At 38.5% G+C, this 19,959-nt stretch overlaps 1 protein-coding gene across 7 annotated transcripts in view; it reads right to left on the reverse strand.

Moving 5' to 3' along the window:
- Nucleotides 1-19,959, reverse strand: part of CD44 (CD44 molecule (Indian blood group)) — a 91,663-nt gene that overhangs the window by 27,742 nt on the left and 43,962 nt on the right. For 4 of the 7 annotated variants that reach the window (XM_025356271.1, XM_025356270.1, XM_025356269.1 and 1 more), the window contains exons 4-5: nt 16,855-16,923; nt 13,689-13,919 (exon numbers count right to left, since the gene is read on the reverse strand). In XM_025356271.1, the coding sequence (XP_025212056.1) occupies nt 13,689-13,919; nt 16,855-16,923 (300 nt within the window). Of the gene's footprint in view, nt 1-2,018; nt 2,139-2,606; nt 2,721-5,539; nt 5,666-6,853; nt 6,983-13,688; nt 13,920-16,854; nt 16,924-19,959 lie in introns of all 7 variants that reach the window. The other 3 variants (XM_025356265.1, XM_025356266.1, XM_025356267.1) reach the window with 3 other exon arrangements.

Consider the following 19,959-nt stretch of genomic DNA (forward strand, 5'->3'; position numbering starts at 1 on the left):
AAATTTCAACCATTATTTTAAAAAGGACAAAATCAACAGAATAAAATTCCATCAAGGTGCCTTCAGGAAAAGTCAGAAAGCCACCAACATTTTTAACTATAGCAACTTAAAGCAATTTTGTTTTATCAAGAAAATGAGAGCCTATTAACTTGCCAAGCCAGAGTATTTTTTTGTAACTTGTAAAATGGTTGTATTTCATTATCTTAGAAAATGATATGTGTGATTTGGTGACGGCAATGACATTTAAAAAATAAAACAGTCCTCATTTTACCCTTACATTGGCCAAGCCATTATTGGGTTAACTGGTTATCCAGGGGGAGGGGAAAAAAGCCAGAATCTTAAGTTTTACCTACCACTGACTAAATCACTAATTCCCAACCAATAATGAAGTTAGAAAAACCACTGAATGTAATTACATAAAAAGGAATATTGACCCAAACATAGACTGCCATGTTACTCAAAGTTTAAATAAAAGAAATAAGGAAGTGTATGTGTGTGACTGCATAGAAGGACTCTATACTCCTTCTATCACTACTTTAATGAGTTTTTAAAGTACCCATAACTCTTTATTGTTTTCAGCCTAAATAGGAATGAGTTCACAAAACATATGATTTCTATTGTAAAAGATGAAGGTTGACTTTCTTCTAGAAGTTGTGATGTTAATTTGATAAAGACCAGAGGTCACCAATCAGATCCCTTTGAGTTTCGCAAATATTCATAAGAGAACTTGTTACAGTTGTCGCTGTCTTCTCTTTGTCAAGTTACATTCTGTCTGAATTTTCACCTACCCTCTAGTCCTAATGCCCCCCAAGCACCACCTTTTGACAATAGGCTCATTATTTCCAAGTCTCTAAAGTAGCTTTCTGGTCTTTAAGTACAAACTGTCTAAAACAATTTCTAAGATATACTGTTAGGGCTCTAAGGGACTGGAACAAAATCCTATTCCAAAGAGATTTATGCTTCCTCTGTATTTTCCTTTCCTAGACTTCTTTGTTAACTTAGTCCGTAAGCCTTATGCATACATCAGATCTGCTGGGGTTTGTAATGGAATGTAAGGTCTGCTGGATATATTCAGTACAACGTCTAACCTCTATCCTAGCTGGTACCTGAAACTTTTCTTTTGTTGTCTGAAGACACACCTCAAGCTATAGATTCCCAAAGCCCTTTGGTTTTTAAGTGGCTATAGCTCACATTTCCGCATTAGGTGTATTTAGGGCTGTGAGAATGACAGTCAAATCATCATTTTAAAAATGCTAAAAAGCTGTTTTCCAAAATAAATACTCTTATTCCAAATAAGATAGACATATCTCAGTGGGACAGATAAAAGAAGAAAAGCACTTACTTCTTATGTTTGGGGAGTGAGGGGGTCCCCCACTATTCTCACAGTCCAGTGCTGCAACTTGAGATTGTTTTAGAAAAACTGACAAGTTTTCATAATAGTAGAAATAACAGTAAGAGCATCAAAGCCTTCCCCAAGTTACCTTGGGCTTAAAAACAGAAAAAGAAGCAGTGGTAGAATTCAAATGCAGACCATACAAGCTACCAACTTTGTTCTAAAGAGTACAAGGGACTATAGAACAGTCAAGGACAGAATGCAAAAAAGAAACTATATTCATCAAAGATCTTCATAGAAAATAAGGATTCCAAAGATCAATTCACTTGACAAGCTTTCTTTCCAGATTTCACTATTAAGCACCAAAAGAACACACTTTGCCACACATTTCCATAAACACACACAAGTTACCCAAATGGAACCTCTAGGAACTTTTAACACAAAAATTGTATCTAGATCTACTTCTTAAAACATTTTGGTCTTTGGGCAACCTGAAGTGTTATCATTTTCCTTCCAATTTTTAAAATTTGTGTGCAAGTTTGGCAGATTTTCAGGCTCTGAGAATAAAATAAATTACTAAGTGGAAATAGAAGATGTGGCCAATTTCTAAACAAAATCTTCCCTATTGCTGGAATGTCTTCACTAACTCATCTAACCCAGAACTGCCGACCGCCATCTTGCTTACTTGTGCTTGTAGAATGTGGGGTCTCTTCTTCCTCATGATGCTCATGGTGAATGAGGGGAGGATGTGCTTCCGGGTTCCAGTTTCCTTCATGAGCAGTGGTGCCATTTCTGTCTACATCTGCTGTGATGATGGTTAAATACACTGTGACTTGTTATCAATCAAGCTTTAATGATTCTGTTCTTCCATTAAAGTGCATGCTATTTAACAATTCTATGCCAAAGTATTATCTCTGAGCATCCACTCTCAAAAATTTTGAGTGACTTTACCTAATTGGTCTCAAGAGAAAATCAATGGGCTTGGAATTTCTTCATGTTCCCTTATTATTCCACTATGATCAGTTTGTCAAAGGCAGCACCATAAATCCTTCAAACATATTCATTTTTATAATGAAGCAACATAAAAATATACCCACATGGTATAATTGATAAATGACTCCTAAATGGAATTAAGTATCCTCATGAAAGTCCACTAAGAATTTCTTGATGAGATACTAGCTAAATTTCCCACTGTGTCCCGACGATTGACCTTTGCAGCATCATAGGCTTTGAGGGGAAAAAAACCTTTCATTAAATATGCATAACCCATTACCAGTTATCCTTGCGGTTGTCTGAAGTAGCACTTCCGGATTTGAATGGCTTGGGTTCCACTGGGTCCAATCCTTGTTCTGTTTTGTGTGGTCAAAAACCCGTGGTGTGGTTGAAACTGTGATAACGATGATTGAAGCAATTAGAAAAATGTTATTTCTTGAGCCTTCGCCACTTGTCTCGCATATAGTCTTGTTTCTGTAGACTATGCAATGAATCATCTATACCAGGTTGTATAGATGGCGGCATGGAAATGGAGGGAAAGCGGAGGATGCCTTCAGCTTAATTCAGCCATATTGGTAAGCATCTCAGTGTCCTTTGCATTCTGTCATAGAATACCTTGGGGTTCAGAACATGAGATCTTCCAGATAAAACAGTCAAAGAAGCTGCAGCAGTAGGAAGGACAGCTTTGAAAACACCAGCCCTTCACCGAGGATAACCAAAGGCGCCATTTTGCCCATCCATGCAGTCTGTAGTATCCCTCTGCACTTGAAAGCCCAGGGACTTAGTCACTGTGTGCTATTTGTAGATCCTCAGGGTGAAGAGGCAGATAACTGAAAGTTATACCATGATAATCACTTTATGTTGTTAGTAATTTCAGTGGGGAAAGAAATGTCTGAGCAGCCAGAGCTTTCCTATAGATGATTCCGAAAAATATTACCTACCTAGAATAGCCATATGTTTTAGCTGTCCATTTCTGAATATTTATCAAACACTATGGTATTCTCATCAAATACAAAATATGTCACGAGCAAGCCATTCATAGCCAATGAAAGAAAATAAGACACCACAGGTAACCAGCCACCATCACAGAAGCACACTGGAAAGAAAGAGGCGTACATCCACCAGCACCCTGATATTGTCACCCAATCTGTTAGGGCTGGAATAGGAGATGCACCTAACAGAAAGATCATGACAAAATCTGAATCAATGTGTTTTGTGGAAAGGTTATTTGCAAATCCATCCTAATTGTTTCAAATTTTATTTTGATACCCAAATAACACAAAACTGTTTTCAGAACTATAATACTGTCAGCTCTATTTTACAAGTTATGAAAATTGAGTTTAGAATCATTAACCACATTCTCAACAAGCATGAAAAGGTGCTTATTATCAAGCAGTTATCGCACCCCTCCAGAAGAAAGAGGGCATCATGTTGAATTATGTCCATAGGTGCTAAGCAGAAAAGTAAACTGAAATTGGAAAATATGCCATAGAGATTTTAAAAATTAAAAACAACAACAACAACAACAACAACAAAACACCATGGGAAGTTTTTCCCTGAAGCCTGACCATACAATTCATTTGCAGGTAGATATCTTTGGGTTACTCCCCAAGGGAATTTAATTTCTTCAATATCAAGACCACGTCTTTACTAATGGGCCTACCTGCAAAGCTGGGCCACATCCTGAACACAGGAGACAGTGTAATGTAAAACTCCAGTGTTTTTGATTATTTGGTTTTTGTTCTGAAGTTACCAAAAAGAATTTTCTTATTCCATAGAAGCTCTGGAGGGGTGCTGGGTCTAAAAAAATCACTTAAAAGTTTAGATAGAAAATTCTAGTTCCTTTTGAGTATTTGTTATATCAATGTTATATATTCAGATGCCTTCAAGGCCTAAGCTATTTTTTTTTTTTTCTGGACCCTTTCTTCTCTGTGTGCTGTCCGTTTGAGGATTAAATTGTCAGGTTTTAATGGAATGGATAGAACTTCAGTGAATTGGGGGAGCTCACATAGCACCCCAAAAGCCTTTTTTCTAAGGAAAAGCAAAACTGTGATGGAGTCAGGTTCAGGATTCTCAGCTCTATTCAGCAAAATCTTAAGTCATTACAGGTATGTGTGGAAAACTCAGTAATCTGGCAGACTATTAGACCAACCTTTGCATGTTTTTAACTTTTTAAGGACATCTTTAAAGCTCAATTTCCATCTCTTTGTTCTCAAAAAGTTTTATAATTGTCAAAAATTTGGATACTATTATGTACCAATAGTGGTTTCATTATTTGCTTTTAATAAGTGGTAATGTCTTGTTAAAGCTAACCTGACATTTGCCCTTCCCTTCAAGGTCTTTGGTGTCCAGCTCATTTGTTAAAACTCTGGATTTGTTCCTTTGACCTTAGTCGGGTTTTGATTAAGATAATTCTTGAGTTCCAGCTCCCATCATTTAAGCCTTAAGGGCCTTCAATTTAGGATCTTCTACAACTTTTTTTTTTTTTTTTTGAGATGGAGTCTCGCTCTGTTGCCCAGGCTAGAGTGCTGGAATGCAGTGGCGCTATCTCCTCCCTGATTCACGCCATTCTCCTGCCTCAGCCTCCCAAGTAGCTGGGACTACAGGCGCCTGCCACCACGCCGGGCTAATTTTTTGTATTTCTTAGTAGAGACGGGGTTTCACTGTGTTAGCCAGGATGGTCTCGATTTCCTGACCTCATGATCTGCCCGCCTCGGCCTCCCAGAGTTTTGGTATTACAGGCGTGAGCCACTGCGCCTGGCCTACAAATTTTAATTAATACCCTCCTAATCACATTCTTCAAGTCTATTGCTCCAACAGACCATGAGATTCTGAAAGGCAAAGGCTCTGGCTTTTTTCATCTTTGTGTTTCCAGCACCTAGCACAGTAAGTACACAATGAATATTTTTTGGACTGTTTTAATGTCATCCTCTGACAAAGCCTGATCATTCAAAGACAATCTGTAGCAGTAGACTTCATTGATAAATAAAACAGTAAGAACCTGAGACATTAGAAATTTTATGAGATATTTTCCCCACTTCTCAAAACATTCTATTTCTTCTTCCATAATCTCATCAAGATATAACTAAGGTATGATCACAGGTTCACCTATTTTTCACATTAACTACTTCTCAAGAGAGATACAATTAGGTATCACTCAGATTAATCAATAAGCCTTGCATAAATGGCTGTACTGTAATTGATTATTCTTACTGGTGCTGGAGATAAAATCTTCATCATCATCAATGCCTGATCCAGAAAAACTGAGGTGTCTGTCTCTTTCATCTTCATTTTCTTCATTTGGCTCCCAGCCTGCTGAGATGGTATTTGAAGACGTACCTGTTGTGGTGACTTGCATTAGTGGCTGAGCTGGATGCCAGGCAACCCACTTGCAAAGGAAGAAAATCAGGCACAGAAGGTATAATGGATTTCCCGAATTTTTAAAAGAAAGTGAGGGAGTTGATTTGCATACCCCAAATTCTTATGTTCTGGTCTCCGAAGCTAATACATAAATCTCAAAACAAGTGACTGTGATCTTTAAAACTGAATATTCTCTTTAAGAAAGCTAAAATAGGTCTTCAAAGGCCAATGAAAACTCCCCCACGCTTTCAGATGTGTTTATTATTAACTCATTAAGCATATGCCATTAAAGCCAAGCTGTCAAGAACAGAATGGAAAGGTTTCATACGTGCCTTTATTTATTTATTTATTTATTTTGTCAAGACACCTTCAGAAAAATTTGGAATCTACACCTGTGTCAGTCATTTCATTGTGTTCACAATTTGCTAATTCATTTTTTGTCTTCAGAGATGGAAGCTACACTGCAGTTCCCAACACTACTTCAGCATAGAGCAAAAATGTGGAGCCAATTAACAGAGAAATCATTTTTGGCATTATTAGGCAATCAAAGGGGTTAACTAAAGTGAACTGTGGTTGAGATATTGAGAAATTCTTTTTCTTTTTGAATAAAAAAAGGAGATGAAAAGCTTCATCTTCTTCTCAGTGGTTACTGTAAACAATGTCTTTTTACTAAAACGGGGTTTTCTACATTTTAAATGAGATTCAGGCTATCTTAGGGAATGAGCATTTGTCTTTTCGTATGATTAGTGTCTACCCCAAGAATAGTTCCATTGATGAAGATTTTCTATATTTTTTCAGATCTAGCTATGGTATTTCCTCATGAAAGTCCAAGACTTTTTATGACTGTGGTAATTTTAGAATATACATGAATAATCTTTCAGAGTCACAATTTTGCTACATCATTAAAAAAAGCTTATTCCCGTTTTATAGTCTCTATATTAACCTTCTCCTGGGCTATACTAATCCACATATTAGAAAGAAGAAATCTGCTTATTGGTGCCATACAAGCAAACAAACAGATACCAGAGTTCATGATCCTTCTAAAGTCATAATGAACATTTGTGAGAATAGAAGGAACTTTAGGCTTTAATAACATCCCAGAGGTCAATCAAAATTATTCAAGGCTATCAAGAAAACATATGCTATGAGACAATAATAACTCATTACCAGCCATTTGTGTTGTTGTGTGAAGATGATTCTTGGACTCTGATGGTAGAAACAACCATGAAAACCAATCCTGGGTTTCTTGCCTCTTGGTTGCTGTCTCAGTTGCTGTAGCACTAGTGCTCATCAAAGCTGTTGTAATCATGATTGAATTGATTGTTGAAAGATTAATTAACAGTTCCTAAGAAATAGCATTGAATATGCTTGTACTCTTTTACTATTCAAGAGAATCATCTATATTTGATATAGATGGTGAAAAGAATGGGAAAAAGCAAAAGAGTTCCATTTTTTTTTCAGAGGCTCAAACTGAAGTTTATAGAATGTCAGAGAGGGAAGGATCTTAAATGTCATCTGGTTCATGCTCCTTATCTTAAAGATTTAAAAATTGTGCTGGACAGAGCTTCTGACCTATCTGAAGTCAGAAGCCTAATTAGCAAGAGTGAGGGCTCCAGGAACACATGAGAGCCATCTTCAAATTTTGAAAGTCTATATAATGTAAAAGAGGGATTAAATTTTTTGTCTCTGGATCCAGGAGGCCAAATTAGGATCTGTGGTGAAAATTTCAGGGAGATGAATATTCTTCCAAATGTTGGATTGAAAAAAGCAATAATCTGAACTATCCAACAATGAACTTCTTCATAAAGTATTATGTTTCCCATAGTCAGGAAGATCACTTGGCAGGAAAGTTGTGTAAGAGATTAAATTATTAGAAGTGTTGATTGAACCAGACCATTTAACATCCTTTCCAAATCTGAGAGTTTATGATTCTAAAACCCAGCTCTTCAGAGTCCTAGCTCCTTAATCTTCTATACAATCTTGGGCAACCAATACCATTCTCCAAGAATTTAGAATATGATATTTCTGCCAGCAATAGATACATAATCTTAACAATCCAACACACAGGGAAAATGACATAGAAGTAGAAGATTGAAAAATATGCCTCTCCACTTTTTTCCATTTAGATTCCAAATCCTCTCACAACCTTGCCCAAGGTAATTTCTTATGTCAAACTATATTTTGCAAAGCAGAATAGGACATTTTGAGTCTCATTCTTTGAAAATAGGATAATCAATCAGGAAAGACAGACAGAGATGAGGTGACCCCAATGATCTTGCTAATAAGACCAGAAGCAAGAGTCTTGATTTAAAAATCTCCAAGGACTGCCATTTCTGCAACCAATAATGCACAAAAATGTGTATCAGAAGAATATGAGCTAACAGTAGACAAAAAACTGAGAACAAGTTCAAGCAGAGAGGCTGAAACCATCATCCCCAAACACAAAAGTAAGGTGAGTTAGATTTTTTTTTTCAGCTATCAAGAAAGCCCAAAAATGACCTAAGATGAAATACTGCCAAAAAGACCTTTTCCTTCACATTCTTTGTCCTATGAAGATAAACATTGTCAACATTTAAAAATAGCATTTTCTTTATTCTGCAATTTCTCTATCCCTCCTCCCCACCCCTGCATGATCTTAGACATTGTGATATGGCAACAATAACATAACATGAGCACTATTTTCCTCATGATTATTTATAGAAGTAAAGAATATAATTTATCCAATGTCATATAAGGCAAACAAATGCAAAGAATCATTTTTCCATGTTTATTACTCCCCTCTGCAGAAAGAATGCCTAGTTATTTTGGAGTATGGCCATTACCTCCATCAATGAAAGTTAATAAATGAAGGTGTCCTTGCAATCTCCCATTTTTACAGGCTTTGAATCGTTCTTCTCCAAAGCTCCTTTATCAATACACTTTGCAGGTATATAGAGCTAAGAGCCACACACCCAGGGAGCTAGTTAGAGGCCTAGATTCTGATATGGAGCAATAGGTCATTTCCTACATTTTACAGCTGAGATTTTAAGTGTTCAAAGAAGGGTTCAGAGCCTACACTTTGATGAGAGAAATCTGCATTTCCTTCTCTTATTATTGGTTGTGAGAATCAGAACAGCAGAAAGGAGAAGCTTGCACTTTCCGACAGACTTCTTTCTAAAGGACATTTTCTCATTGAATCACACAGTCAATTCATTCATTTGTAGTTTTTCATAATTTCATTCATTCATTCAGAAGTATTCATTCATAGTTTTTCCTTCCTCTTATGGAAAATTCATTCTGATTCTACATACACATTGCCAAAAGGAAAACATACAGGACATTTAAGAATATCAGTCATATTCCCAGATCCACAGGCCTTTCTGATATACCAAGTGGTACAATACCCTGTTCTCACTAAGAATGGTGAAGGAGATTTGACGTGATGATGGATGTCCTCTCCCCTAACACTAAAAGATCTGACATTCAGGAGTGCCGATAAGCAAAAGACGAAGCAGTTTACCTGTCATTGCTGTTGTTGTGAGATCCTGACTCTTAGGCTATGAATTACCAAACCAGGACCAAATCCAGTTATTTTGCTTCTGTGCTGTTGCGTGGCTGTTTGAGTGCACAGTTGAAGTAACTGGATCAATTATGAAAATATCGCTTAGTGATATTCCCTCTATAAATCTTCACTTTCAGTTCTGTCTATATATGATGTCTGTATCTATTATTGAATGATAATTAGAAAAGAAAAATCTAGGCCTTGTTTTATCTTTCCAGACTCCTAACATCTCCCACTATCTTAGGACAACATCAGAAATGCAAATTCCACATGGGTATAAATTTCATGCTATTCATTCTTCAAACTGAACCTCCTGAATTCATGATCAAAGCAAAATCAAGCAGCAACTTAATGACCTGTGAAGGAAAGAAATTTTCTATTTTCTTGATTGGGCGACTGAGCCATGAACTGGAGGTTTTCCAAGCAGAATTTCGAACGATTGCTTTCATTCATTTATCTTTGGATTATCTTCGAGTTGCTAGCATGTATTTTTCACATCTGTCTAACATTGTACCCAAGTAGCTTGTAATGACAACTGGCATTTCAAAGCTCCACCCACATGCATCAGCCTCAGGTCAAACTTCATACTTGAGCAGGAACTTTGCAAAGAAAATGTGTTCAAAGTATAGAAATCAGATAAAGCTTCCTCAGGTATCCATCTACCATTTCTGTTACTTTTTATTCTAATTCAATATGTGTTTCTACCAAAAACCAGAGTAGCCAAAGTTAGAGAAATTCCACATTTTTCTCAGATTAGAGAAAATATCATCAGTAACATTTTGCAATTTAAAATCTCTCATTTGACTCTCAAGTTTGACTTGAGTCCAGCATATTTCCTTGTTGAAGTGGAATGGCAAAAACCATCAGGATAAATATCTAATTTAAGCCAGTTGAGATTTTCAAAGACCACTTTAAATTATATATCCCTTTGAAAATCTATGTTATGCCTTCCTTCCTCAAAAAAGAGATGCTACGTATACACACACTCAAAATTTTGCATATTATTTCAGATGGTTCTAGAATGCCTTATGGTCTATCATTGAACCTACTGAAAGTCCATGAACCCTATGTTAAAAACTTTGACTCTACCTATATCAAATGCCAACAGGCATTTGTGCCCCACTGGCACAGTACGTTCTGTCCTCTAAATCAGGCTTGTCCAACCCACACCCTGCGGGCCACATGCGATCCAGGATGGCTTTGAATGTGGCCCAACAAAAATTCATAAACTTTCTTAAAACATTATGAGATTTTTTGTGTGTGTGTTATCCCATCAGCTATGGTTAGTGTTAGTGCATTTTATGTTTGGCCCAGGACAATTCTGCTTCTTCCAATGTGGCCCAGAGAAGCCAAAAGACTGGACACCCCTGCTGTAAAGGACACATTAGTTTAGAACAGAGAGTAGAGAAATAGGAGCCAATTTTACCCATGAAGCTTCCCGACAAACCTGAGCATCCCCTGGAAAATCCACAGACACCACATTCTCATCTCAGAAACTTTATTAAAGATGCATAGTTCCCACCACCCTCACCCAATAGTACACCAGGAAAAAATAGTACCAGAGGAAACAAACCTACAAGAACAAGATAGAAGTAGGTGTTATTTTTGTTTTCCTGAAAGGAGTGGTATGAGGGGGAAAAATAGAAAAAGCTACTGCCTAGCCAGCAGAATTTCTAATTTTCCCCACCTAAATAGGCCATACCAGATCTGAAAAAAAAAAAAAAAAGAAAGTATTCCTTTGACACCCAGAAGACAAGGAAATACAGTGTTCCAAAGCAAGAGTCAGTTTCCTGAATTAGTTTAGGTTTCTTGATCCCAGAGAGCTCCAGGTCACCAATAGGAAGAGGCTAATGACACTCAAGGTAAACAGCCTGCTGGAAGCCTAAAGCTACCCAGATGGTTATTCTTACTAGCTGTCCCTATTGCCACCCACTACAGGCCCTTCAGGAAGGAATGAGCCAGCCAAGCCAAAGACAGCCTTCTTCTATGCTCTTAGCCAGCACTCCTCTTGACCCCTGCCCTCCTGCAATGCATGATGCATGAGGGAGGTTTTGCAATCACTCCCTCTCACTCTGTCCCAGCTCTCAGTCCAACAGTGATAAGGTTTTGCAAATCTCCTCACTGGACTTTAGAGATACAATTCTATTCGGAAGCCTATCGGTGTTGAGTTTTCCTGTCATGCCATTATGCTACGTTCAAGTTTCCACCAGGTTGTTTGCTTTGGTACCTTTCTTTGCATGAAGCGATCCACTTGGAGCTGCTACTGGTCCCATTGGGTCCTACAGTACTTCAGTGACTCTCAGGTTAGCCTTGGACTCATCTGGTAGACTCATTAGTCTCTTTCTTTTTTAGCTGCTGAAGGAAACTTAACTAATTTCTCTGGGAGGAGAAAGGCACAATTCATTTCTCAGCCCAAATCCTGAACTATGTTTTAGTTAAGTCTCATAAACACTCCTTTTCCCTGGTTTCTAAAGTAATAGTATATGGTCTCCATGAAGGTAAGTCCAACTCTGAATTCCTAGCATCCTAGAGCCATGTCTGGCATACAGAAGACCCCAAATATTGATTCAATGAACAAATATCTCAGTAATCTTTGCTTCTCTTCAATGTTACTTCCTACCCATGTTTATCCTTGGATCACAAGCATTCTAATAGGCCTGGTACATAGTAGGTTCTCAAAATACATTTGCTGACTAACTTAGGAAGGGAAGACACAGTTCTTAAGAGATATTCTATGGGGGTTAATAAAATGTGCTAATTGCCTTTTTAAAACACACATGAAATACTATTTTGTATAGGCTATTAGTGGCTTGAATGTTAGCTATGTATGGTCCCCACAAGTTATGTTTTATCAGGATTTTCTTCTTTGGTGGGAAGCGGTACTTTAGGGTAGACCTATTCTGCTTCCTGCTGAGACCACTAATTATTGTGTTTGCCAGCATCTGACAAAATTGCATGCCATAATGATAAGCACCTTTGACATGGTTACTTTAAAAAGATAGGAACCCAAGAAGCAGTGAGTGGCTAGCAGCACTGCCTGCTTGGTTTGCAGAAGCCTCTCTCAAGAAGGGCTACCAACAATAAGCTGATGCAAACTCAAGAGGGCCAATCACCCAAGAAAGCATGGACAGCTTGAAAAAGCTGCTTTTTAAAAGGCTTCAAAGAATGTGCAGGGAGTGATGGGAACCCCAAGCCTATTTATATCATGCCCTCAGCCAGAGACTGACAGAAATTTAAAACACTATTGCACAAGTGACCTTATAAATGAAATCACAGTGCTGTGGGGGTTTCCCTGGTTTCTGGGTGGCGAGGAATAGAGAAGGGCCCTGTCTTGAGTATTCACAAGCTAGCGCATTTCTGCCACACTCTTTGGGGCCCAAGTTTCACCCCTCAGGAGCTATAGCCAGGAAAAGAGAAAATCTACACCATACTAGGAAAACTGCTCCAGATGCAGATGCCCTATTTGAGTTTGATTAATCCTCCACTGGAGGAACATGGCCCATCTGGGAGCCCATTTCAAAACAAACTGTAGAAGAAAAGCAAAGAGGGAAACAGAGGAGACAAGAGATATGTAAACACTTTCCAGTGAAGCTGAAGCGCGAGGGGCAAACTCCAAAGAAATCGAACGCAATGTTTACATACTTCCACTCTTGCAGCTCTGAGTAACGAATTACCCCCACATACCAAGTCAGTATTGAGAACATTCCCCAACAGGCTGGAATATAGAGCTCTTAAGCTGATTTGATTCCACCAGAAAACTCATCCAGATATGCTTCCTTGGACCAAAAATGAAGGAATTGTTGAGTAAATCATGGTTGATGAAAATCACTGAATATTACACTATCAATAGTTTAAGTGTAAATCAAGTTAAAACATAAAAAGCCACAGTTGACCCATGTATGCCTACAGTTCCATTATTGGAACGCTAAGCATGTGGGAGTTATTTATATCCTACTGCTCAAGGTCATCACCAAGTTCTGATTGCAAAAATTCAAAAAATTGCAACCTCAGGCATAAACGGGTTTTTAAAAAGGTGATAGTGGAGTGGTACGCAAACTCTATGGATCCCGACTTTATGAAAACAATCTTATCCATAGGTGGATAAGAACAAGAAGGAAACATGAAAAAATGAAAATGGTTTTCATACCAGGCTTGAATTGTCACTGTATCTCTGGGGATAAGAGAATAAGGAGGGCTCTCCCCAAAATAAAACTTCCTATGTGGCACTTCTTATGCCAAGGTAAGAAAAACAGTTATAGATGAGGAAAAAAAGGTAGGCAGTAGTAGTCAGTGCATCCAGTTCACTGACAACCACAAGAGCCCACCTCCCCAAATGGCATCACCAGCTTCCAGCTGTCTAGAGATGAGAAAATCAGCATGTGAGTGTGCAATGCTCAGGAAGGTCAGAGACATTTTGCCAAGGAATTGCTATTGGGAAGCACAGTGATTTATTTTCCTTACTGGTAGCAGGGATTCTGTCTGTGCTGTCGGTGATCCAGGGACCGTCTTCGTCTGGGATGGGGTGTGCAGTAGAAAAGGTGTGAAAGATGTAACCTCCCGAAGTGCTGCTCCTTTCACTGGAGGATCCGCTGCTCACGTCATCGTCAGTAGGGTTGCTGGGGTAGATGTCTTCAGGATTCGTTCTATATTCTCCTTTCTTGACATAGCGAGTGCCATCGGGGTTAACAATAGCTGGGAGAGAGAAAAGGTTCTTACAGAACTTCACAGCTCATATTTTGAGTTTGTGGATTAGCATTTAACATAATGACTTCAAAGCTATTTTCCTCTGCAATGAAAAACACCTATCTATCCAGTGATGGGACAGAGTGGCAGATGCACTTAGAAAGTGCAGCCTCCCATCCCCCCACACACCCTGGGGATGAGGCAGGAAACAAGGAAGTACTGGGGAGTCCCATCCCCATGTTTGAATCCCAGCTTCATAGAGCTCTGGACAAGGCAACTCTGAGCTTCAGTTTCCTCATTTGTAAAATGGGGATTAAGTGATACATTGTAAGTAAAGTGCTCAGCACAGTATTCAAAATACAGTGGGTGCTCAATAAATGATCATCCTCCCACTTGGTTCCCTACTGTCCCTTCTGAAGTACATATAAAATGTGTTGCTATTAATTCCATATATTCCTCCAAAAAGGATTTGAAGTAGCAGACTAATAGCCTCAGCAGGGCAGATACATCTGAAAATTGATGAAGATTTAGATTTTCTTTTTTAAGGGGCAAATTTTGTCTGCTTGTGCAAACACCCACTTCTGGCTAGGAAATCAACAGGTCTAAATACAGACAGAGCCTTTGCAGTTCTCTGTGAAATTCAACCTGGAAATTAACAAGCACAGATATACACGAAGATCAACATCTGTGGTTGCAACAAGCACATGACTAGAATGAACTGGAGAAGAAAAAGCCTGAATGGATTCATTCATTATTCTTCCCTAAAAGTATTTGCTGCTCTCAAGTCTGGGCCACTCACTACGCAAGTGAGATGAAATTGTTTTCTGCTGTATTGCATTGATGGGACTAAAGGTTCTTTTTGGCCACCTATTTAGCTTGCTCAAATGGAACTTTTTTTTTTTTTTTGAGATGGAATCTCACTCTGTTGCCCAGGCTGGGGTACAGTGGTATAATCTCGGCGTGCTGCAACCTCTGCCTCCCAGGTTCAAGCAGCTCTCCTGCCTCAGCCTCCCAAGTAGCTGGGACTACAAGTGCACGCCACCACACCCAGCTAATTTTTGTATTTTTAGTTGACATGGGGTTTCACCATGTTGGCCAGGCTGGTCTTGAACTCTTGACCTCAGGTAATCTGCCTGCCTCGGCCTGGGATTACAGGAGTGAGCCACTGTGCCAAGCCTCAAGTGGAACTATTAATAATACATAAATGAAAAAAAAATCAACGTGTCAATCACCCTGGTAATCTCTGCAGGTGAGGATTTGACAAGGAAATATTGTTGACCAAACTCTTACAGGTCTGGACTTCAAAAGAGAACTGTGGGTATCAAAGAAACAGGGCATTTACTAAACATCTACTATGGGCTGGGCATACATTAGACATAGTGTCTTTTACAAATTTCCTGAAAATTCTCATAGGTTGTTCCATTATACGTATGAGAAAACTGAGGATCAGAAAAACTATGTCACTCCTCTAAAATCTCACACATGGTGAGGAACTGGGATTTCAAACCGGGCCTGACCGAGACAGCACATCTCATGTCATAGCCATCATGGTGTGAAGCCTCCCCTTCCTATTGCAAGGCACAGGTCAGGGACAATTCCTTACACAACAATGTGGGGCTGGGTTTGTATGGTCTACAAAGATTCTCATCCGTCTGCCACTGCAACATCATGCCCATGAGCACTGTCAGTGTCCAGCTGTGAGGAAGCAGAAATCAGACCTCCTCAACACTGTACTGTTTCCCATTAAATGAGGCTCAGAGGCAGTAAGATCAGGGTTAGCAGACTAGCCTATTTGAAAGTTCTGGTTCAGATTTTCTGATTTCTAAAATGCTGGAATAGGCCAGGCATGGTGGCTCATGCCCGTAACCCTGGCACTTGGGAGGTTGAGGAGGGAGGATTGCTTGAGCCCAGGAGTTCAAGACCAGCCTGGACAACATAGTGAGACCCCCATGTCTATTTTTAAAAAATGCATGAATATATACATCTGTGGATAATCAAATATCAGGATGATTTAAGATGGATGTGGTATAAATAATGTCAAAACTCATATCAGGAAGTTTATATCCTTCATGATTATCTTTCAATACTTCAGTTATATCAAACATGAAATTGCTAATTGGGGCCAAAATGCCCCTATGCCCGACACTTATTAATCCCCCTTTATAAGAGAGAACATGACTCAGACCCAGAGTTTTCAGCAGCTACAAATTAAGAACATTATTTAATTTTTCTTACATTTTAATATGTTATTAAGGTTGCCTTCTATTGATGATGTGGTGTTGGTTTTCCATGTGCAATTTCTTTTTAAAAATAAATGCATTTTAAGTAGAAAACAATGGGTCAATTAAATAAAAAAATCAAGTAAATGATAGCATTGTATATATAGAGATACCAAAAACATGTGAAAGTGGGTTTCGAATGACTGAAGTTTGAGGAACGACGCATGAGTGTAAACCAGAGAGCAGTTTCAAGTCATTGCAGAAAAAAGGGAAGGGACACTGAATTAAAGCCAACTGTCCTTAGTCTTAGGGAAATGACTAATATTCTTTTTATTTATTTATTTATTTATTTTGAAATGGAGTCTCACTCTGTTGCCCAGGCTGGAGTGCAGTGGCGCAATCTCAGCTCATTACAACCTCTGCCTCCTGGGTTCAAGCCATTCTCCTGCCTCAGCCTCCCGAGTAGCTGGGATTACAGGTGCCTGTCACTACACCCAGCTAATTTTTTGTATTTTTAGTAGAGATAAGGTTTCGCCATATTGGTCAGGCTGGTCTCAAACTTCTGACCTCAAGTGCTCCAACCACCTCAGCCTCCCAAAGTGCTGGATTACAGAAGTAAGCCACCACACCTGGCCTAATGTTCTATTCAAATATACCATAGAGAACCCACCTGAGCCCCTTCCCCAAAATAGGAAAATTCAATTAAAATTAGAAGAGAGACATACTTATGGTAATTGGTCCATCAAAGGCATTGGGCAGGTCTGTGACTGATGTACAATCTTCTTTAGGTGGAGCTATGGGGTAGGAAAAAAAAAAGGATGAGAACACTTTAAAAATATGAGGAAAATCTATTCTCATTTTTATTAGTCAGTTAGGATGGAGTTTTATTATAACTTGTCCCAAATAATTTTCTTTTTCCAAAACTCCGTAAGTTGGCTAGGAATTTCTCTGTCTTCTGTGATGCGTTTTCCATTTTTACTTGATTTCATAAATTTCTGGAACTTATGAAATTTCCAGAAATTTCCCCACCCCCATGGATTCATTCATTAATAATTGTACATTCTATATCAGGCACTGTGGAAGCCTGAGATAGACATGGCTCCTTCTCTAATGCAAACACATTAGGGAGGATTTTTTAAGTTTGTGATTATAAAGGTAATGCAGGAACATTGTAAAAAATTTAAAAGTAAAGTATGAACTATCATGAGAAAATCATTTATAATCTGGGCAATCCACAGAAATGATGAGAAAACATGACAGACACACAATCAAATGTTTATCAACATGAACAGCCTGACAATCTGAAGGTTAAAATAACATAATCATAACAAAGAATTTACTCAGTTGAAATATTAAAAACCAAATGAATCTCTAGTCTTTCATTAATGTAGTAATGTATTTATTAATTTAGCTGATCTTTTGAAGTGCTTACTCTGTATAGACAGCTTCTCAGCATGTTGCTTCTGAGGTTGACCACCTTTGGCCTAGGTGCCCACAATATTTTTCAAGGTTACTGTTTTGGCATATCTCATTATTGGTATTTCTGGATTTTTTCCTCTTGTTCTCCATTTATCCTCTGCTCTTTCATCCCTTTCTTTAGGAATAAAGATTTCTGCCTGAATCTTGGACCTGACTGATCATCCACAGATGTTACTGGTAGCCCTCTGAGCAGCACTGTCTCAAGCCCCCTGACAACAGGCCCTGAAACTTCCACCCTGCATTTCATTCCTTGTGTCTTAAAAGCAGACTGCAGAGTAGCTGAAGCAACCTTCCATTCATGCCAAAGTGCTTTATTCTGTGACTAGACCTTGAATTGAGTTCTAAAGCCTCAGAGAGCTTTAAACTGGTTTTGCTGCTGTAGAAAGGTTAAGTCCATTTGTGCATTACAGTTTTTGTACTGTGTGTGTGCATATGTAAATGTAAAATGGAAATTTATTTGTTAGGTTAGTTTCTCCCAGAATTGCTCCTGGCAAAGAGGAAGAAGGAGATGGATGGGTGGAGACGGATAGATGGATAGAGAGAGGGAGGGAGGAAGAGAGGCAGGCAGACAGACTGCTATCACAAGTATTTTAAGTGTCCTGCTATAATTTTTGCATGCGCATAAAAGTGAATAGAAACACAAGTTGAACAAAACAGGTTTTGTTTGCTTCCTATACATGCGAGCATCTTTTCCCACAGATAAAAGAGGATAACCTTAACCTGCCCATTTCTTTGGCCTCATAGTGAAACTAACTGTCAGTTTTATACATTCGATTGGAAAAAACAAAGTTTTAGGAAAAGCCATTCTTGCAAAGCTGTTCTAAAAGATTTCTCAGATTTTTTAAAAAAGAAATATCACCTCCTTGGCGAGGCCATTCCTTACCATCCAATCTAAACTGCTTCATCACTCCCCCACACCTGTCACCATCACATAGCATCTTGCTCTCATTTCTTCTTGATGTTTACCACTATATAAACTTATCTTGTTCATCTTACTTGATGGCTGTTAATGGCACATCTCTCAATCACTGCTTCCTGCTACCTGCCTCCCTCCCTAGAAATATATAAGTTCCACAGATGAGTAATAACTTTATCTGTCTTGGCCAGAACGTTTATGTGTGATGGGGACAGATAAACATGCAATAAAAATGTGTTAAATAGATGAAAAAAGAAAAAAGTACCAATATAATTTCCCAAGGGTCTATTCTTCCAGTAAACGCACCTAAGATGTTAACCCCCCAAAATGGGTCTCCAAATATGTACAGGTCAAGCATTTAGATTATCCCTAAATGATAATGCCATAAGAAATAATTAAAGGAAGTTACATCTATAACTCTTCATTTATTACTTTTAAGCATCTACTCAACACTTATATGCCAGACCATATAAAAGGAGAAAAGAAGATGAGCATGCTTCTGTCCCTGCTTGTGAGAAATTCACAAGGTCATCGGGGACAGTAATAATTAATACTAATTTAGCTTTTTACAGTTTTCAAAAATATTTTCCAAAATTATTGCACTTGAAAATAAGGGCATATAACCAACCTGGGAGATTTGGTGGAGTATCTATCTTGTTTCTCATGGAAATATCAGCAGAAACTGACCCAACCTATGAGATGTTTCTGATATTTGTATGTTGTGCATACCTGGAACCAGGCTTTGGATTATGGCTTCTTAACGCCAGGGATGCAGCAACCTCCCCCAACTTCAAATATAACTGCAAGTAACAGTACACTGGGAATTTCCAGGCAGCAAGTTGTAATAGAATGGAGCATGATGTCAAAAACCCTAAGACAGTTTTGTAAATTGTTAGAGCATTCGTTCACATGGACCCCCTTCATGCTCCAATTCACCTTAACTTTTATAAAGAACATCAAATCTGGCAAATACGCTTAGTGGATGGTGACCCAAATGTGCAATTAACACACTCATGCTCTCATGTCGGATTCCAGGGCCTCATTAGATAGCCTTTCTTTCCATTTAATGAGCTCTGTACTGCTTGGAAAGCTAGACCTGGTGAGGTATTCCTGAATCTGAGGACTTGTTAGAAATTCTCTGAGGTGGGTATTCTCATAAACCTTGGCTTCAACACACCAAAATAACCAAGAGAAACATTAATTATTCAGTCTAGCCACTAATCTCCAGATAGAAAAGCACCCTCTTCAATGCTGGATACATTTTAGTTATCTCAGAAATATTCTCAAATAGTTGTTGAATAAAGGAGGAAATGAATAAACAAATACATGTAGAATCTTCCCTTTAATTCTACCTTCAGAATAAAATGAGGCACTTGACTGAAAGCAAGCTTAAATGAATCAATTCAAGTCAGTTCTGTGTTCACACAGAAGTCAC

The sequence above is a fragment of the Theropithecus gelada genome, chromosome 14, assembly GCF_003255815.1.
Source record: "Theropithecus gelada isolate Dixy chromosome 14, Tgel_1.0, whole genome shotgun sequence".
Classification (NCBI taxonomy): domain Eukaryota; kingdom Metazoa; phylum Chordata; class Mammalia; order Primates; family Cercopithecidae; genus Theropithecus; species Theropithecus gelada.